The 27,708-nt window shown below is 39.5% G+C and overlaps 1 protein-coding gene and 1 pseudogene across 1 annotated transcript; both read right to left on the bottom strand.

The window, feature by feature from the left end:
- LOC137637282 (tRNA (uracil-5-)-methyltransferase homolog A-like) overlaps nucleotides 1-25,161 on the bottom strand; it is a 49,779-nt pseudogene extending 24,618 nt beyond the window's left edge.
- A 93-nt stretch (nucleotides 25,162-25,254) lies between these two features.
- LOC137637284 (uncharacterized) lies at nucleotides 25,255-27,127 on the bottom strand. Its single transcript, XM_068369532.1, has 3 exons — nucleotides 27,042-27,127; nucleotides 26,109-26,301; nucleotides 25,255-25,856 (listed from the first exon to the last, which is right to left on the bottom strand). Exons 2-3 carry the CDS (start codon nucleotides 26,169-26,171, stop codon nucleotides 25,605-25,607), a joined length of 315 nt encoding a protein of 104 aa, XP_068225633.1. The 5' UTR covers nucleotides 26,172-26,301; nucleotides 27,042-27,127; the 3' UTR covers nucleotides 25,255-25,604.
- Nucleotides 27,128-27,708: the final 581 nt, after the last annotated feature.

Here is a 27,708-nt window from a genome sequence, read left to right as displayed (position 1 = left end):
CTAACAGGGCATAAGACTCTTTCTAGTTCATTGCCTACGATCTCCGATAAGCTGGGGATATCGAAAGATTTAGGCCAAGGCCGAGAAGGCAGCTCATTTTTGGCTAGAAAACCAAGTTGTAGCGAACAAGTGGCTTTTTCTGACGAAAATCCTATGTTCTTGCTGAAGGCATGAATCTCACTGACTCTTTTAGCCGAGGCTAAGCATACCAGGAAAAGAGTCTTAAGAGTGAGATCTTTCAGGGAGGCTGATTGTAACGGCTCCAACCTGTCTGATATGAAGAATCTTAGTACCACGTCTAAATTCCATCCAGGGGTAGCCAAACGACGCTCCTTGGTGGTCTCAAAAGACTTAAGGAGGTCTTGCAGATCTTTATGTTTGGAAAGATCTAAGCCTCTATGCCGGAAGACCGATGCCAACATGCTTCTGTAGCCCTTGATAGTGGGAGCTGAAAGGGATCGTCCTTTTCTCAGGTATAAGAGAAAAACAGCTATATGAGCTACAGAGGTACTGGTCGAGGATACAGAAACTGACTTGCACCAGTCTCGGAAGACTTCCCACTTCGATTGGTAGACTCTAATGGAAGAAGCTCTCCTTGCTCTAGCAATCGAACTGGCTGCTTCCTTCGAAAAGCCTCTAGCTCTCGAGAGTCTTTCGATAGTCTGAAGGCAGTCAGACGAAGAGCGTGGAGGCTTTGGAGTACCTTCTTTACGTGTGGCTGACGTAGAAGGTCTACCCTTAGAGGAAGACTACTGGGAACGTCTACTAACCATCGAAGTATCTCGGTGAACCATTCTCTCGCGGGCCAGAGGGAAGCAACTAACGTCAACCTTGTCCCTTCGTGAGAGGCGAACTTCTGCAGAACCTTGTTGACAATCTTGAACGGTGGGAATGCGTAGAGATCCAGATGTGACCAATCTAGGAGGAAAGCATCTATATGTATTGCTGCTGGGTCCGGGACTGGAGAGCAATAGATTGGAAGCCTCTTGGTCAGCGAGGTTGCAAAGAGATCTATGGATGGTTTTACCCCAAGTGGCCCAAAGTCTCTTGCACACATCCTTGTGGAGGGTCCATTCGGTTGGAATTACTTGCCCTTTCCGACTGAGACAATCTGCTATGACGTTCAAGTCGCCTTGGATGAACCTCCTTACTAGGGAGATGTCTTGACCTTTTGACCAGATGAACAGGTCCCTTGTGATCTCGTACAACGTCAGTGAGTGGGTACCTCCTTGTTTGGAGATGTACGCCAAGGCCGTGGTGATGTCCGAGTTAACTTCCACCACTTTGCCTCGAAGGAGAGACTTGAAGCTTTTCAAGGCCAGATGTACTGCCAACAGCTCCTTGCAGTTGATATGCATGCTCCTCTGACTCGAGTTCCACAGTCCTGAGCATTCCCGACCGTATAGTGTCGCGCCCCAGCCCACGTCCGATGCGTCCGAGAAGAGAACGTGGTGGGGAGTCTGAACAGCCAGGGGAAGACCCTCTCTTAGGTTGATATTGTCCTTCCACCAAGTCAGACAAGACTTTATCTTTTCGGAAACCGGGATCGAGACCGCTTCTAGCGTCTTGTCCTTTTTCCAGTGAAAAGCTAGATGGTATTGAAGAGGACGGAGGTGTAGTCTTCCTAGTGACACAAATTGTTCCACGGATGACAGCGTCCCTACCAGACTCATCCACAGCCTGACTGAGCAGCGTTCCTTCTTCAGCATCTTCTGGATGGATAGCAGGGCTTGATCTATTCTGGGGGCTGATCGTCTTGTTGTTCAGCAACGTCCTCATCAGAGGGTTCCTCATCCGAAAACTGATGAGGAAACGGCAACGGAGTGGGCAACGTCTGGCTCACTGAGTCCGGTCGCACTGGTGGATGCGTGACGGAGCCGGACGCAATATCATGGAACTGCTGCACAGTCTGTGAACTGTCAACAACCATGGGTGCGCGAGGAAGCACAGCGTCAACCCGAGACTGTCTAGACCGTCTGGGTTGTGCAGTCAACACCCTACCGGGTTGCTGAGGTTGACGCACTGCGTCAAAACAAGTCACCTCTGCTGGTTGTTGAACGTCCTGAACGTCAACAACCACCTCTGAGCGTCGCTTAACGTCAACGTGCGGCTGGCAACCCACACTGGGTCGCATCGGTGGAGGAACCACCTCAACTGGCAGACGCGAGTAGGTTACCTCAGCGTCAACAGGGCGCACAACCGACCGGTTGGAAGGTTGTTGGCCAGAAGGTTCGGAGCAACCTTCTCCGCATTAAAGTCCTCTATCAAGGACGCAAGCTTGGACTGCATGTCTTGCAGCAAAGCCCATTTAGGGTCTACGGGAGCAGGTGTGGCAACAGACGGGGTTAGCGACTGAGGCGGTACCGTTTACCATCCCTGAAAGCCTTGTTATGCGTGACATAATTGTACAGCAAAACTTCAAAGGCTCGAAAACAGCTGTGAAGTTGACCTGTAAACAACTTGGAGCGTCTCCTGGCTAGGCGCCAGGGAGAGTCTACGAGAATTGATAAGTCTATCTGGGCAGAGGCATGAACTCCCAAGCCGAGAACTTCTCTCGTGTCATATCAGACTCTCGCTCTATAAACCAGTTTAAAAGAAGGGAAAGCAAAGGCTGTATTCCCCAAACTCCTCCTGGTGAAAAACCAGTCGCCTAGCCAACGTAAAGCTCTCTAGGAGAGCGTGAGAGCACTAGCTTAAAAACAACGGCTTCGAAGTAGCTAGGCCTAGTGTAAGCTCTGACGTTTAGGCGAACGAGGAGCAGCAGTTACAAAAAGATCCGGACAAAGATCCTTAAAAAAAATCATCATGATTTAATTAAAGTCCATAGGAGGCTAAGCAGCTTTAGGCTCCTCTCCATCTGACAGAGTCCTCAAGGGAATATCAGTAGGAGGGAGAACAGCAACTTCCTCATCTACAGGAACCTTGTCCGATAAAAGCTGAGTCTCAAGCAAGGGAGAGACCTACCGTGGAGGCAATGCTTTACAAGCAGAGTCCACACTCACTGGTGCATTAGTAGCGGACCAGAACGCAACGTCATGTAACTGCTTGACAGTCTGTGAACTGTCAACAACTGAACTGTCAACCACAACAGGTCCGTGAGGACGCACAGCGTCCACTCGAGACTGCTTTGACTGCCTAGACTGAGCAGTCAAAACAACTCTAGAATGCGGAGGTTGACGCACAGCGTCAAAACAAGTCAACTCCGATTGTTAGTGAACGTCTTGAACGTCAACAGGAGCATCAGCAAGTGGCCTAACGTCCAAATGCGGCTGAAAAACCACACGAGACCGCATCGAGTGTGGTTCTAAACAACCTGACTGTTGTGACTAAGCTACGCCAACGTCAACAGTAAGCACAAAGGAACGTTAGGTTGGCTGAAAGCCAGGATATCGATGAGATAAACGGCTAGACTCAACGGACTAATCGGCAGAATAGTCTTCTATAAGGGAGGCAAGCATATACTGCATGTCTTGCCATACAACCCATTAAGGATCAACGGAAATGGTTGTGGTAAGAGACGAGGGTAACGTCTGTGACCGCTACACTTTGCCTACAAAAAAAGACTCGGAGTCTGTGTTACGCTTTTGTTAGGCGGCGAGCAGTTATCCGATGACTGCATAGGGTCAGTGCTGTCCTAATGGTTGTAACCAGGACGCTGGACCTGTCCTGAAAGGACTGACTTTCGCTTAAGGGCTTCGAAACCTTGTGACAGGTTTCTTATGCGAAAAGCCTTCGGATGACGAGGAGAAACAACGTCTCTCTCGTCTTATGGTAGGGGAGATCTTGGTAAGATACACCCGATACCATAGAGGGAAAACGTCTGTTCGTTGGTCAAGGCCTCTCGAACCCATAAGTCGTTTGACATTACTTCTCCCCTGGGCTTGGGAGCATGTAAGAGGTCCCGGACTAGGTGAACGACAGGCACGAACAGACGAACCCTCGGACGCAACACTGTAACACTTTGCACATATCACTTTATCACTTCGATTTTCTGTTTTGCACTTATTTCACTGAAATCGAAACTTTTACTGATTTCTACCTGAAACACGCAATTCTACCCTTCATTAAAAGGTAGTAATTGCGAAATCAGTCGTATAATGCAAGCTCATTAATACCAGCAAAAAACAGAAAACATATTTTAAGATAGAAAAATCAGTCTGGGAAAGAGACTAAACACTAGTTCATATAACTACGTTTTCAATCTCTCACCGCACATAGCCTGGGGACGAGAATAAAAAACTAAAACGTTTTATCCTTCCTCCCCGTACAGCGACTAGGGACGAGAGTAACTCGAGAACAACGTTACCCGCTTGAACGGAACGTTTTCTCTCCTCTCTCTCCCTCCGTCTCTATCTCTCTCTCTTTCTCTCTTGATTTCGCACCTAAGAGAAGAGCCCAATTATATTTCGTCAAAAAAACATGTTATTTGACTAAAGGAAAAAACTGAAAGGTTTTTCAATTAAAAAGTTCCTTTAAAATAGAATTTAAAACATTTAAGCTAAGAAAGAATGAACAAAACGTCAGAATCGATTTACTCTTACTGCAAAGTGAAACCGTGATACACTCTCTCTCTATCGTAACGATAGAGCGCATGTTGAACGTCCTGAACGTCAACAACTGCGTAGCATAAATAAACTAAACGTTAATTCATCTTTGAAAACAGTACGAAGACTATCAAAGAAATTCTTTCATAAAATATTACATTTAAAAAGTTTTAAATCCTTAGCTCTTTAAAAGCTAATTACGATATAAAGGGCTCAACGTTGATTAACTTCGGTTTCCAAGTTAGGACCGCCTACTCTCAGGAAAGGTCTATATAAACAAAACATTAAAATAATTTTTATATGTTTATAATAAATGGAAAGTTAATCGAAGAGGCCTAATAAAGGCGGAGAGATATAAAATATATAAAGGAAAATCTATAACGTGATATAATTACTAAAAGCCTAAACACACTTCCGTCTAAGGGAAGGGTCGGCCATTTAAAAGTGAAAGAAAGTCCATACTCTCTTTGTCACCATAATTAAATCTATCCAAAACGAGTTCAAGATTTAAGATGAAGATAAAACACCTGCATAGCGAAAGCTCAAAACTAGAATAAAGTACTTCACCAATTAGTTGTGAAAAAAGTCCAGTTTAGCAACAGCGAGTAAGTACGTCTTGTCGATAGCTCGACAGAGAGAAAATTGAGTCTTTGTTTACATTGAGTACTGGGTATCTGGACGACAGATGGCGCTGTTGGGCACACCCGCAACCTGTGTAGCGATCGCTGGCGAGTTTTTACCGTAGAGTTGTCTGTCGGGCAACAGAGTTGCAGCTATATAATCACCGGCTAAGTTAAATATTGAAAAAATGCTATTTAAATTTTTTTTTGCATATTTTTGATAATTTTTTGAGAAACTTCAGGCATTTTCCAAGAGAATGAGACCAGCCTGACCTCTCTATGTCAAAAATTAAGGCTGTTAGAGCAATCTAAAAAAAAAATATACAAATATACTGCAAAATGTGCCTGAAAAAAATAACCCCATGGGGGTTAAGGGTTGGAAATTTCCAAAAAGCCTGGGGGGTAAAAGGGTTAAGAGAATGACATATAATAGATGGACATTAAGAATAACAGAATGGGTCTCAAAAGAAGCAGGAGCATTTGATATTATAAAAATGTTTCGCAGACAAAAGCAAATGTTAATCTTAAAACATGTGCGAATATCAACTATTACAAATGTAAATGAAAACATTCGGACCATCTCTACTTGGCACCACAGAGTCTCAACACTCAAAACATCCGACCTACCTCGATGACCTTCTTCATAGTATTTGGAATGTGGACTAGATGACCTACTGGTCCGACAGCCAGGCTCCCGGCCTTGTAACTGGAAACTCGGAATCCGACAGTCGGCAAATCGTCATCGGGGTTGATGCCTAGAAGGTGACATCGAAAAATTAATAAAGCTGGAAATTGTTCTTAGTTGGGAAAGCAAATTCCCATTTCTTCAAGGGAAAAAGGAGAGGTAATAAGTAAATAATAATAACAAAACAAGATCTGAATGCAAAGGGTAATGAGAACTATGAAAAATCTTATACAAGCATAAAGAACTAACTGAACAACAGTGTCAAGAGATTAATATCTATTTCAGGAATAAGAAATTCAATAGACCTTAAATTCCTGTCCAACAAATTAAGATGAGAATCAGCAGTTGAAGACCAGACAGGATTACAATACTCAAAACAAGGTAGAATGAAAGAATTAAAACACTTCTTCAGAATAGATTGATCACCGAAAATCTTGAAACTTTCTCAATAAGCCTATTTTTTGTGCAATTGAAGAAGACACAGTCCTTGGTTTGAAGTCTAAATTCTTTAATCCCATCCTAGTTTCTGTAATTGTACAGAAATTCAAGGAGTGTCGAAGTACTATACAGTCATTTTATTTTATCAAATTGGGACAATCTCTTGAACCATTCTGTGATAATTAACAAACATGGACCGAACCACTTCTTGCTGAGAGAATAGTCTACACTTGAACAGGTGTAAATAAGAAAACAAGTTTCCGGTGTAAATAAGAAAACTAGTTTCCGGTGTAAATACGAAAACAAGTTTCCGGTGTAAATAAGAAAACAAGTTCCCGGTGTAAATAAGAAAACAAATTTATGGTTTAACACATTATCTAATAAACAAACCGACAGAGTACGTTAAGTCCAGAAAGCTTGGGACTCGTAGATTTCGGTGGTCACTGAGCTTCTCAATGGCAACATATAACCAAACAAATTACACATATGGGAATACTTATGATTGACCCATCACAGAGATTTAATAAACTTTTAACGGTGTCATTTCAAAGCTTAATATCTTTACTTCATTAATCTAAAGTAAAAAAACACTATATTAAAATAGCGGCACGTAATAATAAGCCACATATGCATCTTCAGTTTTTCAGTTAGATTTTTCCAATTAAAAATTGAATTTCAAAAATAAAATCTATCTCTACATTTGCCTGTAGCTCATATTACTTCTTCTCTAGAGGCTTGGTTTAAATTGACATTTACCATAAAATCTTCAAACAATTTAAATATTTCCATTTTCTTTCCTTCAATTATTAAAATAGTACAAACTTTCAACCAGTGATTTATGTGATGAATAAGCCCAAAGGCTTAAAGTGAAAAATAGCCCATTGAGGAAAGTAAATAAACTACAACAGAAGTAGTGAACAATTAAAATAAAACTATAAAAACTGTACTGTAACAACATTAAAATAGATCTTTCATATATAAACTAAAAAAAAAACTTCCCTGAGCTTAAAATCAAGAACAGTGGCCCGCCATTAACTAACAGGAAAGCAACGAGTAACAGTATCGAGACAGCTACGAGAACCGATCACTTCCCACTGTAGAGGATTCGCCCATCCCGATATTACAGTCACGCATTGAGACGAGTCTAATATTGCCTCTCTTATTAATCTACTGTACTTGAAAATAGTTGGACAAAACCCTTTCTGGGAAGCTCGATACTTGTTCACCACTCCACTGGTATCATCGCCTCTCCTCATGTATGTGCCAACTTACTCTCGGCTCATCAGAAAGGAGAAGTCTTTTACATTTTCCAAAAATGACGACTACAAACGGGTGAGAGTTTCTGAAGCTTAAACTAAAAAGTTTTGGATCAATAAAGGGAAACACTTCATGAATGATCACCAGGAGATAGTTTACATAGCAGATAGAGAAAGATGTTTCGCAATACGATGCTAATTTCTTTGAACAGTCTTAGATATGCGTCAGGTTTCCGGTCAGCCACACAAGTTAATGGGTCTATGAAGAAAACAAACAAGGCTGTACTTGCAAAACTATTGAAATACCGTGGGTCATCCACTGAAAAAAAAGGACCTTGAACCCAGTGAGATGTTAAGAGACGCAATGGCATTACACTAATTTCGAAACTAAATAATGAAAATCTCACATCCGAAGGAGTCCGATTATTTTCACAGATGTTTCACAAAAGAAAAGTAGCATGAAAATTGATTTGGTCTTCGATGTGTACAAGGAAAAGTTAAGTGAACATGCTGAGAGTCTTGATAGTGGTTATCTTATAACATGATCTTTAGAGAATCAACATCAAATTACATGGTCAGTCTTCAAAAACTCCTGAAACTTTCTCAGATTAATCAGCGTCTTTGTAAGCTAAAGAAAAAGTTGTTCCAATAGAGAATCAACATCAAATTACATGGTTAGTCTTCAAAAACTCCTGAAACTTTCTCAGATTAATCAGCGTCTTTGTAAGCTAAAGAAAAAGTTGTTCCAATAGAGAATCAACATCAAATTACATGGTTAGTCTTCAAAAACTCCTGAAACTTTCTCAGATTAATCAGCGTCTTTGTAAGCTAAAGAAAAAGTTGTTCCAATAGAGAATCAACATCAAATTACATGGTTAGTCTTCAAAAACTCCTGAAACTTTCTCAGATTAATCAGCGTCTTTGTAAGCTAAAGAAAAAGTTGTTCCAATAGAGAATCAACATCAAATTACATGGTTAGTCTTCAAAAACTCCTGAAACTTTCTCAGATTAATCAGCGTCTTTGTAAGCTAAAGAAAAAGTTGTTCCAATAGAGAATCAACATCAAATTACATGGTTAGTCTTCAAAAACTCCTGAAACTTTCTCAGATTAATCAGCGTCTTTGTAAGCTAAAGAAAAAGTTGTTCCAATAGAGAATCAACATCAAATTACATGGTTAGTCTTCAAAAACTCCTGAAACTTTCTCAGATTAATCAGCGTCTTTGTAAGCTAAAGAAAAAGTTGTTCCAATAGAGAATCAACATCAAATTACATGGTTAGTCTTCAAAAACTCCTGAAACTTTCTCAGATTAATCAGCGTCTTTGTAAGCTAAAGAAAAAGTTGTTCCAATAGAGAATCAACATCAAATTACATGGTTAGTCTTCAAAAACTCCTGAAACTTTCTCAGATTAATCAGCGTCTTTGTAAGCTAAAGAAAAAGTTGTTCCAATAGAGAATCAACATCAAATTACATGGTTAGTCTTCAAAAACTCCTGAAACTTTCTCAGATTAATCAGCGTCTTTGTAAGCTAAAGAAAAAGTTGTTCCAATAGAGAATCAACATCAAATTACATGGTTAGTCTTCAAAAACTCCTGAAACTTTCTCAGATTAATCAGCGTCTTTGTAAGCTAAAGAAAAAGTTGTTCCAATAGAGAATCAACATCAAATTACATGGTTAGTCTTCAAAAACTCCTGAAACTTTCTCAGATTAATCAGCGTCTTTGTAAGCTAAAGAAAAAGTTGTTCCAATAGAGAATCAACATCAAATTACATGGTTAGTCTTCAAAAACTCCTGAAACTTTCTCAGATTAATCAGCGTCTTTGTAAGCTAAAGAAAAAGTTGTTCCAATAGAGAATCAACATCAAATTACATGGTTAGTCTTCAAAAACTCCTGAAACTTTCTCAGATTAATCAGCGTCTTTGTAAGCTAAAGAAAAAGTTGTTCCAATAGAGAATCAACATCAAATTACATGGTTAGTCTTCAAAAACTCCTGAAACTTTCTCAGATTAATCAGCGTCTTTGTAAGCTAAAGAAAAAGTTGTCCCTATAGAGAATCAACATCAAACTGCATGGCCACTCCTCAAAGAATCCTACAATGTCTTGCCCAACCTAGCAATTCACAATCATTTCACCTTTCCTATTAGTACACCTTTCAATATCATGGTGTCAAACTAATCCAAAGACCTAATAGCAATGCATTCCTCAGTATAACAATGGCGTGATATATCTCAACTTTTCTTGTCATAAAACATAACAACAAATCTTTTCATTTTCTCTCATCAGTAAAGATATGTGGAATGATCTTCCTAAGCAGGATGTTGAATTAGTGGAACCACAATTGCAAAGAATGTATCTACTTATTTATGTCGAATAGACTGACCAGGTTCTCTTTATACTTTATACACTACAGATCTATTTTTATACGTTACCGATCTCAAAACCTCTTAATTACAGTATTCATTACTTCTCTTCGAGTCTATTTTTATCTGTATTTACTTTCCTCACTGGGTGCTTTTACCACGTTGGAACCCTTTGAATTAAATCATCCTGCTTTTCCAACTAGGGTTGTAGCTTAGCTGGTAATAAAAACATTAATAAACTTTGAAAGAAAACAGACTTTGCATCCATTACCTAACATATCACCTAAGTAAATCTCCACACCATCAAATCTTTAAGGACTCAATACCTTCGAGAAAAGCCAACATTACCTGATCTTCGTACGTGAAGTGAGCGAACGGCGTCACGCTCTTCACGACCCGTTCGTTAATTGGGATTTTGGCGTCCGGGTCGACTCCCTCCAGGAGCTTGGAGTCGGCGGCTCGTTTGGCCTGAACCGGGTCTTCCACGGGTTTTGCGATCTGGAAGAAAAATATAACTTAATAAATCATTCATATAAATTATTTCAATTGAAATCTCCATGTACAGTTTTTTTTTAATTTCTAAACCTATCGGATTTACTATCTATATTATCATTATTATTATTATTTGCTAAGCTACAACCCTAGTTGGAAAAGCAAGATGCTATAAGCCCAGGGGCCCCAACAGGGAAAATAGTCCAGTGAGGAAAGGAAACAAGGAAAAATAGAAGATTAAAATCAGTAACATTAAAATAAATATTTCCTGCATAAACTATAAAAACTTTAAAAAAAACAAGAGGAAGAGAAATTAGATAGAAAAGTATGCCCGAGTGTACCCTCAAGCAAGAGAACTCTAACCCAAGATAGTGGAAGCCCACGGTACAGCAATTCTAGTTGGAATAGTACTATGATAGATAAATAAATTACTATTTTAGCAAGACGTAAATTAAGACAGCAAATAATCAAGACTATACAGTATACAATAAATACTGGAGACCTGTAAGATCTTTAACACCATAACAAGAATATGTACTATACAACAAATGTAAAACCTGTACGATTCACATACTGTACAGCATCAGCATCAAGATTAAAACAAGGCTGAAGGATGCTCCAAAATCAAACCATTGTTCTCTAGTCTTGGGTAGTGCCATAGCCTCTGTACCATGGTCTTCCACTGTCTTGGGTTAGAGTTCTCTTGCTTGAGGGTACACTCGGGCATACTATTCTATCCTATTTCTCTTCCTCTTTTGTTAAAGTCTATATAGTTTATATAGGATATATTTATTCTAATGCTGTTACTCTTCTTAAGATATTTGATTTTTCTTTGTTTCCTTTCCTCACTGGGCTATTTTCCCTGCTGGAGCCCCTGGGCTTATAGCATTCTGCTTTTCCAACTAGGGTTGTACCTTAGAGAGTAATAACAATAATAACAATAATAATTGTACAATTAGGAAGCACATTTCACAAATTGGTTACAGCATCGGGAATAAATTCCAAAATACTCTACGGTTTTAACCATTCCTCAAAATAAATAAAGCTAGAACCACCAACAACATAGGTTATATTTTCACCTGGATTTACCCGACTACTTATTATCATGCAGTAATGTAGATACACTTACGGCCAACACGAAAAGAGGAAATCCTGGTCCGTAGACTTGACTACAGTAAAGCGTTGACAATCTTCATTGCCAGAGGTCTGAAATCTACGATTACTGTACTCTTTCTACTTATTATAAGACTCACCGAACACGAGAGGACGCATTTCTTCCACTTGAACTCGTCCAGCACAGTCAGAGCCTTGGTCCTGGACTTCTCATCGCGGAAAGTCACGTAGGCCCAGTCTTTGTTGGAGCCGGCCGGCTTATCTTGTGCGCCTTGAGCTGCAAGGTCTCGTTCAGAAGTTTCTTCAGTTGCTGGAAAGATAAAACGATTGTTAGCATTGTTTGAGAGCAAAAAGTCTAATTATAGTCGAGTACTGTTTGCAGGCAAAGGTCAAACTATAGTTTAATACTGTTTGCAGGCAAAGGTCAAACTATAGTTTAATACTGTTTGCAAGCAAAGGTCAAATCATAGTCCAGTACTGCTTGCAAGAAAAGGTCAAGTTATGGTCCAATACTGTTTGCAAGCAAAGGTCAAGTTATAGTCCAGTACTGTTTGCAAGAAAAGGTCAAGTTATGGTCCAATACTGTTTGCAAGAAAAGGTCAAATTATAGTCCAGTACTGTTTGCAAGCAAAGGTCCTGTTATAGTCATTGGGGGTTAAGTTTTCTGCTATTCCTCAACTGTTTACCTAAGTCACCTTATTAAGTGGTATGAATATCAAAGTCCTGTCCTTAAAAAAACGGCATTAGCCGACTGACCCGCTCAAAGGACGATAGTTGGCACACGTAAAGGAAGGAACGACCACCAATTCGTCATCTGCTTTTGTCTATTTATTAGTTAAAACAAGTTAGTTAACTACTCACCCCCATCGCATAATATCGAGGCAGCCCCCTAAAGTTCTATCTTAAAATCCTCGGAGGTGAACTCCGTGTCTCGCTTCGTCTGCGGCGTTTCCCTGGTCTCCACAGACGCTTACCTTCCAGTGGAGCCGTTCGTATCATCTTCCTGTATCTCATCAATGTCGCTGTCCGCCTTGAGGATCAGCTCGTCCTCGGCCTTGCCGGTGCCGTTTTCCTCGTCGTAGTCGTCCTCCGCCTCATCCTCCTCGCTGTTCAGGTGATCCTCGAGCTCAATCATGTCTTGGTCATCGGCCAAGTTTTCCTCTTCCTTTCGTCAAGTTTTCTGAAAGACAAAGTTGAGCTTAGTAAAACAAATACATCTGATAGACATAATTATTCTTAAGAGAAAAGTTACTATAGCTCAGAACTAATATATACTCCTCCCTTTGAATTTTTATTATATGCAGGAAGTTTCACGAATCCCTTAAGAAATCATTCTCAGTACGGCAGTTGGATATTTGCAAGCTCTCATACCAGTGGAGTGCTTGTCTCGTCAACATCACTTCAAGTATGGTACATGAACTGAGCTAATTTTAATATAAACAACTTTCAAAATAAAGGATTATTCTTTGGTTATAAAAGGATAAAGGAATAATCAGTACCTGTCTACAGCCTCTCTTACAATAAATTGGTGAATTTGAAAGAACATTTAATGAACACTTGGAATAACAACGTTAACGGCCCTTTCAATTACGGAAATACGACGCAGAATAACTGGAGATTTGCCGGCCGAGAATGGATAAAACTTCACTGAATAGACCCAGAATATGATCCCAGAATATAATGAAATCTTGATATAAATTTATATATGATATACTGTTGGCAGGAACCGTTGATAGATTAATTTTGGGTTTTTCCGTCATCCTGACATACATCAAGCTTTGTTGAAACTAAAAACACGATGCAATCTTGACACAGAACTACGGATGAAGATGAAATAAAGGCTAGCAAAATAAAAACTAATTGCCCACAAAGCTTCAAGATCCATATCCCAGAAGAGGACGATACAAAGAAATTAATCTAATCCACTTCAACTAATATATTCAATTGAATCCCAAAGTCCTATTCTACCGTTGTACCTTTTCAGTGGCTCCTTTACTTATAAAGAAATCATAAAAACAAACAACTTTTATGTTCGACTGCCAGCATCTTTTATCACTAACTACTATTAACCATCATAATAAATATCGAACCAAGAACATGTTAAACATTTACACTCAGGAAATTTCAACAGCCTTCTGCCATGTAAAAATTTAAATTCGATTCATATCTATTTTCCCTTACCATACAAACCCGAATCATTTATCAGGAGAATGTTTTTAGCGTAACTAGAAGGCGACTTAAAATTCTTAAATAGGAGACCCTAGGGGATACGTCAAAGCCCTTTGGTCCTGCACAGGAGCTAAGATGACACCTCTTGTCAACCCCAACGACATAAGCATGAAAAGACAGCCGGCAATAAGCCAAGTCACTAGCAGGAACGGGTTGACGTCAAGGATGGCGAGGTTGTAGACTCTACTAGACATGGTCCAGCTTGAATGGTCCCTGAACTCCCGTCCAACTGATTACCAGGCAGAGATGTTTCCAGAACAGAAAGGAAAGTCACCTCGGTCCAGGCTAATCGTAGCGAGGAGATGAAGGAGGATTGAAGTTGTGGCTGGCTGATTTCTATATCCAGTCTAAGCATTCCTGACCGTAGGTAATGGAGATCTTAAAAGCTTTCCAATGAATAGTGACAAGAAAAACACACCCTTTACTTAAGCTTGGAGGGGATACCACAGGCTCTAGCGGGTCCTCTAAAGCTGACGTTCTCCTATCGACAGATTGCGGAAGACTGACGACCAATCTCCACATATAACCATAAAAACTAAACAAGTTCCAAGAGATAGAAAAGGGTACTAGGAATTAGGGGAGCGTAGTGGTAGATCCTTCACCGCAACAAATGGACCCAAAGTGTACCAGTCCTCATAAAGGGTCTGAACACGTTTCAAGTAATGGGATGCGAATATAGATTTACTTCTCCAAAAAGTTGTATCCATTATGCTTTGCGGAGAACGATTTTGTTTAAAAGCTACCGAAGTAGCTACCGCTCTTACTTCGTGTGTTTTCACCTCAAGCAGTCTAAGCTCTGCCTCACCACACTGGGCATGAGCTTCTCTAATCAAGAGCCTTATGAAAAAGGATAAGGCGTTCTTCGACATAGGCTACGAGGGCTTCTTAACTGCGCACCAGAGAGCCTCCGAGCTGCCTCTTAAACTCTTTGTTCTGTCCAAATAGACCCTTAGTGCCCTAACAGGACAGAGCACCTTTTCCACCCCATCACCCACTACATCATAGAGATTAGCAATCTCAAAAGACTTCGGCCATGGATGTAAAGGACGCTCATTCTTGGCCAGAAAACCCAGCTGCAAGGAACATATGGCTTTCCCGTCTCTGAAACCAATGTTCCTCACTGACTCTTTTAGCTATCGCTAAACTCACTAAGAAAAGGGTCTTCAAAGTTAAATCTTTAAAAGAGGCTGAGTGCAGAGGCTTGAATCTGTCACTCATGAGGAATCTAAGAACTACATCCAAATTCCAAGCAGGTGAATCTTGATGACATCTCTTAGAAGTTTCAGAAGACCTAAGAACATCTTGTAGGTCTTTATTGTTGGAGAGATCCAAATCTCTATGCCTGAAAACAGTTGCTAGCATACTTCTATATCCCTTAATAGTCAAGGCAGAAAAGTTATGCTTAGTTCCAAGATCTAAGAAGATATTGGCAATCTGTGTTATAGAGGTACTGGAAGAAGAAACTGAATTAGCCCTACACCATTCTCTGAATACTTCCCACTTGGACTGATACACCTTGATGGTAGAAGTCCTCCTTGCTCTTGCAATAGCCTTGGCTGCCTCCTTCGAAAATCCTCTAGATCTTACGAGTTTTTCGAGTCTGAAGGCAGTTAGACGTAGAGCTTGGAGGTTTAGATGGTTTCTTGCCAAGTGGGGTTGTCTGAGAAGATCTGGTCTTAACGGAAGGCTTCTCGGCACATCCACCATCCATTCCAGTACCTCTGTGAACCAACTTCTTGACGGCCAGAAAGGAGCAACTAGGGTCATTCTGGTCTCCTTGTGAGATACAAACTTCTGCACCACCTTGTACAGGATCTTGAAGGCTGGGAATGCGTACACCTCCATGTGCGACCAATCCAACAGTAACGCGTCTATGTGAGCCGCCTCGAGATCCGGAACTGGGGAGCAGTACGTCTCCAGCCTTTTCATCTTCGAGGTTGCAAACAGATCTATGAGGGGACGACCCCATAACCGACACAGCTTCTTGCAAATGTCTAGGTGTAACGTCCATTCTGTGGGGAGAACTTGGTCCCTCCTGCTGAGTCTGTCCGCACTCACGTTCTTGACCCCCTGAATGAATCGTGTCAATAAAACAATCCTTTCCTTCGCCCATACGAGAAGAGATCTCGCCAACTCGTAAAGAGACTTCAGGTGGGTCCCCCCCTGCTTTGCTATATACGCTAGGGCCGTGGTGCTGTCCGCATTGATCTGAACCACCTTGCCTAGGACCAGCTTCTCGAATCCCTTGAGGGCTAAGTGCACAGCTAAAAGCTCCTTTTGATTGATATAAAGAATCTCTTGCTCTTTTGTCCACAGACCTGAGATTTCTCTTTTCCCTAAGGTTGCTCCCCACCCCGAGTTTGAGGTGTCGGAAAACAACACGAGGTCTGGGTTCTTTTGCTCCAATGAGAGGCCCTCCTTGAGTCTGTAAATGTTGTTCCACCATTGAAGGTGTGTTCTGATTGCACTCGTGATGGGAATACTCTCCCTGTCAAGACTGTCTCCCTTCTTCCAATGAGCATTGAGATGAAATTGAAGGGGATGTAGGTGCAGCCTCTCCAGAGACACAAATTTTTCCAGAGATGAGAGGGTTCCCAGAAGGCTCATCCACTCTCTCACCGAACTGACGTCCTTCCTCATAAAGGCACAAAGCCTTAGGAGCGCTGACTGAATCCTTGCAGGGGGTGGAAAAGTCTGAAAACCCTGACTCTGAATCTTCATCCCCAAATAAAGAATCTTCTGGGATGGAGTCAGCTGTGACTTCTTTGAACTCACTAGAAGTCCCAACTCTTTTGCAAAATCCAAAGTCATCTGAAGATCCTTCAAACAGCGATCGGCTGAGGGAGCTCTTATGAGCCAATCGTCCAAGTACAGGGAGGCCCTGATGCCTCTTGAGTGCAGCATGCTCACCACACTCAGCATGATCTTCGTGAATATCAGAGAGCTGTGCAGAGACCGAAACATAAGGCTCGGAACTGGAAGACCTCCTTCCCGTACACGAACCTCAGATAACGTCTGCAACTTGGATGTATTGGGACATGAAAATAAGCGTCCTGGAGGTCCAACGATACCATCCAGTTGCCTTTCCTTACTGCTGCCAGCATGGCTTTCTCAGTTTCCATGGTGAACTTCGAATTCTGGACGTAGTCGTTGAGGGCACTTACATCTAGAACCGGTCTCCATTCCCCTGAACTCTTGGGAACCAGGAACAAACGGTTGTAAAACCCTGGCGATTTTAAGTCCCACACCCTCTCTATCGCTCTTTTTTCCAGCAAGAGAGACATCTGAAGCTGCATGGCCTGCCTCTTCGGTCCTTCCCTATATTTGGGCGAGAGATCCACAGGATCTGTGGCTAAAGGAGGCTTTGATAAGAATGGGATTTTGCATCCTTACTTTAGAACACGAATGGACCAAGGGTCAGCTCCCCTTACCTCCCACGCTTGCCAGAAGTAACTTAGCCTGGCTCCCACTGCTGCTTGAAGGCGAGGACAGTCAGACTCTGCCTTGATTGGACTTAGCTCTGGTGCGCAGGTGAGCGGTGGCGCGCTATAACAGGAACATCATCTGCTGGCGAGCGCTTGCGCGCAGGGGAGATGGTGCGTAAGGGACTTATGCACAAATTTGTGCGAAAGCCCTTGATGCCCCGAAGGGACAGTTGCCCGTATTACAACGGGATGAGTTGGCGCCCACAGCGCGTCAGCAGCCAGGAACGGCGATGGCAGATCAGGCGGATGGAAGGTCGGCGTACCCTTTGTAAGGACGACCTTCCACCGAAGGAGATCGCGAACGATCTGCGGAGAGGTCCAGGGATGTAGCAGGTAGAGTCGGAGAACGACGGCGAGGTTCCTCTGCGGCGGACTGCAGAGATGATGAACCGAAGAGGCGCCTCCTAACACCCATGTGAGGTGAAGGAAGGCCTCTACGGCGAAGAGGAAGGCGGGCTTTACGCCTTATACGCCCTCTGGGGGCCGTGGGGTCAGCGGGCTAACCATCAGCAGTCCTCCGAAGAGGAGTCTCTGTGAGTGAACTCCCCCCGAGGGGGAGAATCACCGGCAGGAGAGACCGTTGGACTTACTGTAGTTCCTCCCTCGAGGGATGTTCGGAGGGGGGAACTAAGCCTTCAGCTACATCGGGGGAACATCATGAGCAGAGGTTTGATACAACTCATCGGAAGCCTCTGCCACAACAACGTAGACGATAGACAGAGGATCAACCTCTGCTAAAGTCGGCAATTGTTTGACAGCTGCCCCCAACCTGATCATGTCAAACGAGGCTTCATTGGAGGGCGAACCCTCAAGCCCTAAGGAAGCCCAAAGCTGTAACAAATCATTATTAGATACAGGTACATTAAAATCCTCCCACGGGGGAGGAGGAGGAGCTGCCTCGCTATGGGAGGCAACTCCCTCTCCCAAACCCCGAGATCGGCCAACAGAACTACGGCCTACGCTACCACTCGACAGTTTCTCGGAAGAAACCGATCGAGTGGGAGATTCGGAGGAGGTTTGGGCCACGGAAGAAGAGCCCTTGGGTTTTTCTCCTTTCAAAGAAACCTTCGAAGGAGAAATATCCCGTCTGGACTTCTTCTTCCGGCACCGAGAAAACCTCTACCACTGGCAGGTAGACCACTCCCTACACTCCCCACACACATTATTCCTATCACACCGCTGGCCCTTACAGTAAGGACACAAGGTGTGGGGGTCCGTTTCGACTGCCGACATATACGTGCCACAAGGGCGGTCAGGTAATCCAGGACACTTACGCATAGCAGAAGCCAACTTCACACACACTCTATCAAAGGAAAAGCAAAAAGATTAGCAAGGGCTGTCAAGGAAGGCGAGGGTGACAGCGGACACGTCCGACTACCACCCGAGCCGAGAGCAAAGTGAGCTCAAGCACAGGTGTGTGTGAGGGCATGGGGTAGCAAGCTACTCTCCCTAACTAGCGGTGGGGTAGTAAACCCTCGTTAAAATTCTAATGGCTCGTCATTTCAGCTACGCCAAAAGTAATTACCCATATTAAATAGCGTGGTTTGTATTTCAGTTACGGAACAAAGGAATTACTTTATAACAACACTCATAATTTCAGTAATGGAAGAGACATTTTACCAGAAATATTCACTCTGTTTGCCTCAACTTTCCCCACTCATTATGTTTTGCTGTAATGTAGAAATAGTTAAAGAAGTGAACGAAGGAATAGGAGATACAAGCAAAGACCCTGTAATGTTGGTACTCAGACAAGGAAGTTAAAAGGAATTAGTGATAATGGAAAGGACAAACTTAATTGGTTCCAAGAATCCCACCCTACAAAACATAAACTCTACTTACCACTCTCCTTTCTGATTAAGAAATCCGTTTCCCGGTGTGGGGGCTGAAGATCACCTACAGTGGCTTGTGGGACGATTCTCGCATTCAAATCTGAAAAACATATCTTGTTAGAAAGAGTCTCAAGGCTTTCTATTAATTAGGTAATTTTGGGTACTCACTAGCTGTACATTGGCTCCACTCATTTTTTCCATTGCTAGAGTCTATTATTATTATCATTATTATTACTTGCTAAGCTACAACCCTAGTTGGAAAAGCAAGATGCTATAAGCCCAGGGGCCACAACAGAGAAAATAGCTCAGTGAGGAAAGGAAACAAGGAAAAATAATATATTTTAAGAACAATGACATTTAGATAAATATTTCCAAATATAAACTATGAAAACTTTAACAAAAAAGAGGAAGAGAAACCAGATAGAATAGTGTGCCTGAGTGTACCCTCAAGCAAGAGAACTCTAACCCAAGACAGTGGAAGACAATGGTACAGAGGCTATAGCACTACCCAAGACTAGAGAACAATGGTTTGATTTTGGAGTATCCTTCTCCTAGAAGAGCTGCTTACCATAGCTAAAGAGTCTCATTTGAATAGACCTTAAGTTGTCTTATTTGATGGTAGTATGATCATTGCCCTAAATTTTCAGAATGCGCTCTCTCAACGTGAATATCTAATTTCCTATGTTATTTATCCTATAAAAACTAATTTCAAAGTACGATACGGGATATGTGTAGTGATAATAAGGAAGAGAAGCAATAATTCACGCAAAGTAGACTGTAATGATGAAGGCAAGAACAGACACTTTAGATCTAAATTGGAGAGGCAGATACAAAAATAAAGATACAAAATGTATGTGTGGCCATGAAGAAGAAACATTGGAACACTTTATATATTACACTGCGAGATGTACAAGGAAACAAGAAATAATTCCACACTATTACATCAACCATATATTGAAAATGAACGTGAAATAATAGCGGACATTCTTTGCTTCAGCAACTGTGATCAAAAAGAAATAGAAAGAAGAAAAAATCTTATCCAAGAACTGTGGAAAATAAGAAAAAATAATAAAACAAGACATCAAGTGACAAACGATACCATATAAAGAAAAGAATAGAGGAGCTGTTGCAAAGGCTTATTCTCAAAGTACAAGTACAAATTTGCTCATTTCCCTTTTTACCCTTATCTATATACTAGGCACTACAATTTTAGCTTGCTCTCTCAATATTTCAGTTCTACATTGTGCATCAGTATATTTTACAATAAACGTCCTGAATATTTAGCTTTTCCTAATGCAGATAAAAAAAAGACACCACAAAAAGGCAATTCACCATCTGCAACTTCTTATTCCGAATAAGGGATAATAAATGTAATGGGCCACCAGTAGCCCAAGCGCACAAGTGGCTTATTGAAGGATAAAGCAAAGGGGACGAATCGTCACACCCCCACCCCCATTTCAATAAGGACCCAGTGACCTAGGTTAGAGTAGACATTATTACCGGGTTATTGTGACTTCAGATTACTTCTTTGAATATGATCACTGCCTCGGTAGCATTGCTTAATAGATCTGATGATTTTCTTTTCAGCATTACTGCATTCTGCCAATAAGAAGGCAAAATTCATCCTTCATCATGGGTGAGGTAGATCCAATGCGGGTCAAAATTGGGCATAATGCAATTTACAAAATGAATACACAAAGAAGGTACAGTACAGTTTACAGCGTCACATTTTGAGAAATATTATCTCTCATCTTCAGGCTGGAGTGTTTGAAATGGTGCTGGTAACCCTGCTTCCAAAGTTCCCATTCCTATAAACCTGCTTACCCTAAGACAAGTCGTAACCCTGCGTTTCCTTCCAAAGTACCCATTCCTATAAACCTGCTTACCCTAAGACAAGTCGTAACCCTGCGTTTCCTTCCAAAGTACCCATTCCTATAAACCTGCTTACCCTAAGACAAGTCGTAACCCTGCGTTTCCTTCCAAAGTACCCATTCCTATAAACCTGTTTACCCTAAGACAAGTCGTAACCCTGTGTTTCCTTCCCATGCACCCATCCCTATAACCCCTCTTACCCTAAGACAAGTCATAACCCTACGTTCCCTTCTCAAGTACCCATTCCTATAACACCACTTACCCTAAGACAAGTCATAACCCTGTGATTCCTTCCCATGCACCCATCCCTATAACCCCACTTGGAGTCTTTGTATATCAGCGGTCAGTTCCTCCAGAGAGCATAAAATATGTACATCAACTAACCTAAACTTCCCCCCCTAACCTAACCTACAAGATGTGTTCTTACCTACTTAACTAAAGGGGGTGGTAAGGGACCCCTGCGACCCCCTTACCCTGCCGTATTCTTGGTGCGCTGTCATCATACATACAGATGGCCGCTATCATACATACAACCCCCTCCTCCCGGCTTATCCTAAGGCAAGTGGTACCCAAGTGTTTGGAGAACAAATATTTGGTTACAACTTTATAATATTCTTGTGTGGACACATGACACTCTCTGACATGTACAAGGTTATGTGTAAATGAGCTGTCTTACTATGTAAATTAGTATACAATACAGTACAAGTGTGGCGTTAATTCTGTTAATAATTAAATAATTAACACCTTTTAGGGGCCAAAGGTTAAAATGATCGTAAGCGGGACAAGATCTTGGGGACTGGGATTCGAGTATAAATCAACGAATTTAAGTCTACAATCTTTACATATATCATAAATTACTTTTATAAAGTATTACAAATATTGAAATTACTCTTACCTATTAATTTCCCATCTAAATAAAGCACTGTACTAAGGGACTTCTTTTTAACACTTAAGATAGATGGTTTGTTTACGTTTATCCTGGTATCAGGGTTGCCATGATTTGAAAATGAGAAAAGGCCAATTTTAATTAAACGCGGCTTTAAAAGGCCGAGCCATTAGTAGAAAAAGGCCAAATATATAGTATTTACGACCCAGCTTTTTTCAAGATATTACTAAAGGCCAACTAATTAAAAAAAGAACAAATTTTAAGTTTTTTTTTGGCCTGAAAAAAGGCCAAACTGGCAACCGTACTTGGTATCCAATACCCGCAAGAAAAGTAAAAAGGTTCCAACTTTTAAATTTATTTTGCGTTTTTTAAATACATATTTATGCTTTATTTGAGTTTTAATACTTGTTTAAAGGTTTATATATAAGTTTTAGTTGTATTTTAATTTATTTCATGTCTCTCTATGGGAAAATACAATAGGGAATATGAAATATTAATACATATGTTGGCATTATTTAGGCCAACCGAACAAAGACAATTTTCTGTATTGTAATGCAGTTTACAGTATATTATCATAAATTAATTCATCATGATATGATAAAATTATCTATTTTAATACTATAGATATTATAATCAATTATAGTAATTACTTTATTATAATATTTTATTTGATTTATGCTACATTATATTCACATATAAAGGACATTACATTTTTTCATTTCTGACTGGCATAATTTCATATGGTCGAACAATATAAAATTAACCAAACCATTATTATTTTGATTAAATATTCATTATATATTATGTACAAATGACCAATATTACATTTAAATGCAATGTTCAATCCATATATAAAGATTTAGTCATTTCAGTACAATGGGAAACATTTATGTTGATACTTAGGCCTATAGACCTATATATAATCATATAAAAACACATATTAGCAGAGTATACATTAAAATATGTGCTGTCCTTCATACATTATCATATGTCTAAAATATTTAAAACAGGTTCCATAAGTCAGCAGATTGCTATTTTCATTCTTGTCCAAAAACAAAGAATTACTCTATTTATTAGTGATTTCATTGTTATTATTATTATTATTATTATTATTATTATTATTATTATTATTATTATTATTATTATTATTATTATTATTATTATGTTCTGTCTTATCTGCAGTAGAATCTATGAACCTTCTTTTCTCTCTTCTAAATCCTCTCATTACTTCACTATCAATGCTCATATATTCGGTTCTTAATTAGGTAAAAAATCAGCTGTTTTCCTTTAATGATTCAAAGTCAAGTTTTGCTATTCTTTTCTTTCAGTTTTTGTTTCACAAATCAATCATTTCTTTCATCAACCATTTCTTTCGTTTTGCTCCAATTTACTGTCTGATAGTGATGTTGGCAGATTCCCTAAGGATTTAAACTTATTTTACAATGAATATTCTAATATATTTCTATCTCATCATCAGGTAATATTTCAAAGACTGCAATTCTGTTTCAGCACGCTATAGCAATCATTTTCACTACTTGTGTTATCTTAGTATTTCAATGTTATATCTGGGAATTATGAAATAGGGTTGCATTACTTTACATGATCTTCAACTCGTGTCTCAATTGTAGAGTCTAAAGTTAGTCGTTTCTTCCTATATCAGGTCTCTTGTCTCCATTTCCCATCCAGTAGTGACTTTTCACATTTAATTATTGCTAAAATAGTCAAATTAGTTGCGATATTTTCCACAGAAAGGTATCAAAGTATGCTTTTGTATATCTGTGTTCAAGCAGTGTGTTCCCTATTATCAGTTATTCTGAAAATAATACATCCTGAAATGGAGTGCCATGCTCTCTCCCAGAATTTAGAAACCACTTTCCTCCTAGGCTTTTATTTTCGAATCCAGTCCAAGTCTCTCAGTGAATACACATATCCAATACTTTACAAAAACTGACGTAAGCTGCTCTAATTTGCTTTCCTAGTTCAATTTTGAAGAAAGCTCTGGGTGATAGGAGGATAGATGTGAGAGAGGCAAGAGAGCGTGCTAGAAATAGGAATGAATGGCGAGCGATTGTGACTCAGTTCCGGTAGGCCCTGCTGCTTCCTCCGGTGCCTTAGATGACCGCGGAGGTAGCAGCAGTAGGGGACTCAGCAGTATGAAGCTTCATCTGTGGTGGAAATGTGGGAGGTTGGGCTGTGGCACCCTAGCAGTACCAGCTGAACTCGGCTGAGTCCCTGGTTAGGCTGGAGGAACGTAGAGAGTAGAGGTCCCCTTTTTGTTTTGTTTCTTGTTGTTGTCGGCTACCCCCCAAAATTGGGGGAGGTGCCTTTGGTATATGTATGTATGTAGTTCAATTTTGGACAGTTTCCATTACGTCAAACTTTACTCTGGATGTTTAAACTTAAGATATTTATTTACTTATTATCGTGAGATACTTTGCACTCTAATCCCACTTGAAAGGGCTGCACAGAACTAATGGACATTTGTACCATCTGAGAGTTCACTTAAGGCTACTCATCTTTCTCCTAACTCTCTCTCCCTTACTGAAAATCTCTTTGTTATATGCCTTTAAGAGCAAATAACTTAGGTGTTTGTTTAAAAATATACATTATATATATATATATATATATATATATATATATATATATATATATATATATATATATATATATATATATATGATGCATACTGTATATATTTATATATATAAACGTATAACTTACACAAAATATACATGTATATGTATTGTTACGCTACTGGTAACAATACTACTGAATCCAAGACTGATAATAAGATTTAGTATAAGATAGAGGCGACAAAAACTAGAGGAAAACTTAATCTTATATTTGAACAAGACTATAAGTAGAAATAATCTATATAAAACTAAGTTTATCTTTCAAGAACCCCCAAATAACCCCATAAAACACTTAAACTTGATAAGCATAATTAAATAGAATAAATTCAATGACATCATGCAATTCCTGGGGGAGCAGATAACGCAATTCCTGGGGGAGCAGATAACGAAATACTAGAGATAATTAAATAAAACCTTTACACAGACTCATTGAATCTACTTAAATTCAAACTGTCTAAGATTAAACTATAGCAGCCAAGACTAAACAAAAACAAACATCAGTTCAATAGAATTACATAAATTTCATTAAAGTATATATGGGGAAACAATTCCAATATTAAGAATATTTTATAACAACTTTCCTTTAAGAGGAGAAAACATTGTAGATCCAAGTAACTGATAAGAATTTTCAGTATACAGAATCCAAAGCCATCATCTGTTAAGCATGTCAGCTATGGGGTTTAATCTTACCTTTGATATGCAATACCCCAATTTCATACTGCTGTAGGACCAAGGCCCATAGAGTTAAATGAAGTTTTTTAATTTTACTTGCAAAAGACTATGGATTAATATAAGAAAAAAAAAACTAGGTGGATTATCTAGCATTGATTTTATTTACAAGAAAAAAATGTGGTTTATATACGAATCAATTTTTTTCAAGAGCATGAAGTAGAGCCCAAGCCTCCTTCTCCACTACTCTGGGAACTCTGGAGGCGGCTTCAGTTTACTTGGAGGTTAAAAAGAAATCTGGTGTAGTAAATCATAGTCACTGGTCTGCATCAAAACTGCTCCTTCAGCCACATCACCAGCTTCTACTTTGAGATGAACAGCTTGTCTGATTCAGATAGCCTTCAACACAGAAGACTTTAGATTCAATAGCTGCAAATGCACGTTGACAATCTTCTGTCCACTAGAGTCAATCTTAGGGCTGGCGAGATTAATCATTGGCACAGCAACTTAGCTGAAAAGTTGACAGAACCTCTATAAAATATAGCCATAATAGAGGGTTGTGAGTAGGCAATTGACTCATTCCGCTCCCAACATCCATGGCGCAAGTTGAGACTTCCAATGTTAGTTTTCTGCCAGGTCTTCTCTAAGGCTAAGAAAAAGGCTAGGGAACAGGTCTCACGATCTTCTAATGTTCTTTCCAAGTCTCCTCGTGCACCAGTGTCTTCAATGACAACATTTCTCAACTGAAACAGAAAATTAAAAGGTTAACAGCATTTGTCATTTAAAAAGGAAAAAGTGTCTTGAAATTAACTATAGATATGATACAGGCAGAAGCCTTCCTAACATTTTCTGTCAAGGGTACTTTTCTAGTATGTTAATAGAACAGTTAAAAATTTGGCATTTGCAACATAAATGAAAACTCTTATCAAAGGATTAGTGTCTTTAAGGGAGGCAAGAGTTCAACTTCCGATAAACTTTCGAGACTTAAGACTAACCTGGTTTTTTGGTAAAAGATGCAGGGTGAGGCCCACGAGTTGGTCACTGCTCTGCAAACCCATTCTGGATAAGAAACTACTTCCCGTTCCATAGCTTCCCGCTTGTAAGGAGGTAAACTGGGTCTCGAACAGACTGGATTAGTCGCAGGTGTCAATACCACATGTGAAGCAACAGCTGATGGTAGAGGTACATCTGGAAAAATAATAATATCAGCCAAGCCTTTTCAAGCTGGGAATTTTATGCATGAAATGTCCTGCAAGATTATAGTGCTAGATATACAAAGTTAACCTCCTATGGTAGGAAGAGTTTATCACCTGTAATCATAGTAGCCATGTTTAACTATCTGAATTTTCACAATCTATTCCATAGAATTTCTAGCGATTCACTTCAACTATCCTATGGTTCTTAAGTCTACCAGGTGTGTAATATAATAATGACTTTCCATTAAGGTTTAACGAGATACCTCGTAAAATTTGCTCAAACACTAAATTCTCTTTACTTTTCAAATGTGTCAGCCCGAGCTGATTTTACCCACATCAAAATACTATAGTATGAACATGTTCTACACATTTAATTTACTGCCTTTCAAAAGTTAGGAAAATAATTTCTATAATATTCAGTGGTAAGCTTGTACGCCTTACAAGCTAACCTCACATTCATAATTGCAGCATCGTTGAAAAGTTAAGACCGAATAGGTAGTTCGCCCCTTACACTTCAAAACATTGAACTAAAGGGGTCACTATTCTCTGTTGCACTATAAAAAAAAAAAAAAAAAAAAAAAAAAAAAAAAAAAAAAAAAGAGAAAAAAAAAAAAGAGAAAAAAAAAAAAAAAAAAAAAAAAAAAAAAAACAACTAAATTCACCACAACTCATGTACACTAACACAAAACAATTGAATAAAATACAAAATCAACTCTTGCTGGAGCAACTTACGAAATACTGGAGATACTTAAAGAGTAATACTTAATAGTTACACAGCGCCAGAGAATCTGACCTTAAAACAAATTCTAACTTCCAAAGAAGACTAAACTTCACTCCAGCAAGGAGAACTAAATACAAACAAAATCACAGTTCAAACAAGGATTACAGAGTAAATGCTATGGAAGTACAATTAAGGGGGAACTTCACGAAAAAGACAAAATAAATATTACTTGACATTATTAAAGCTAGCATAACATTATGTATACAATATACACACACATATATATGTATATATATCATACATATATATATATATATATATATATATATATATATACGTATATTATATATATATATATATATATATATATATATATATATATATATATATATATATATATATATATATATATATATATCAAACCTTTAATATATTTCATAACTGAATTGTAAAGGTTAAGGATTTCACCTTCCCAATTTGCATGTCAAAATTCTTCAAGATAAAGGAATGAAGTCTATCGTCATAATGGCGACCTCCATTTATCTGAATAATAATAATAATAATAAAAATAATAAAAATAATAATAATAATAATAATATCGATAGCACCAGTAATAATAATAATAATAATAATAATAATAATAATAATAATAATAATAATAATAATAATAATAATAAT

Source organism: Palaemon carinicauda, unplaced genomic scaffold (assembly GCF_036898095.1).
Source record: "Palaemon carinicauda isolate YSFRI2023 unplaced genomic scaffold, ASM3689809v2 scaffold63, whole genome shotgun sequence".
Taxonomy (NCBI): Eukaryota; Metazoa; Arthropoda; class Malacostraca; order Decapoda; family Palaemonidae; genus Palaemon; species Palaemon carinicauda.
Note: the sequence above shows the minus strand (reverse complement) of the source record. Positions and strands in the feature narration are given on the sequence as shown.

Excerpts from the sequence above, each read along its gene's own strand:
- LOC137637284 (XM_068369532.1), bottom strand. The coding sequence starts at position 26,171 with ATGGGTTTGCAGAGCAGTGACCAACTCGTGGGCCTCACCCTGCATCTT. Across the intron at positions 25,857-26,108 it reads ATCTTTTACCAAAAAACCAG|TTGAGAAATGTTGTCATTGA; the intron begins GTTAGTCTTAAG and ends TTTCTGTTTCAG.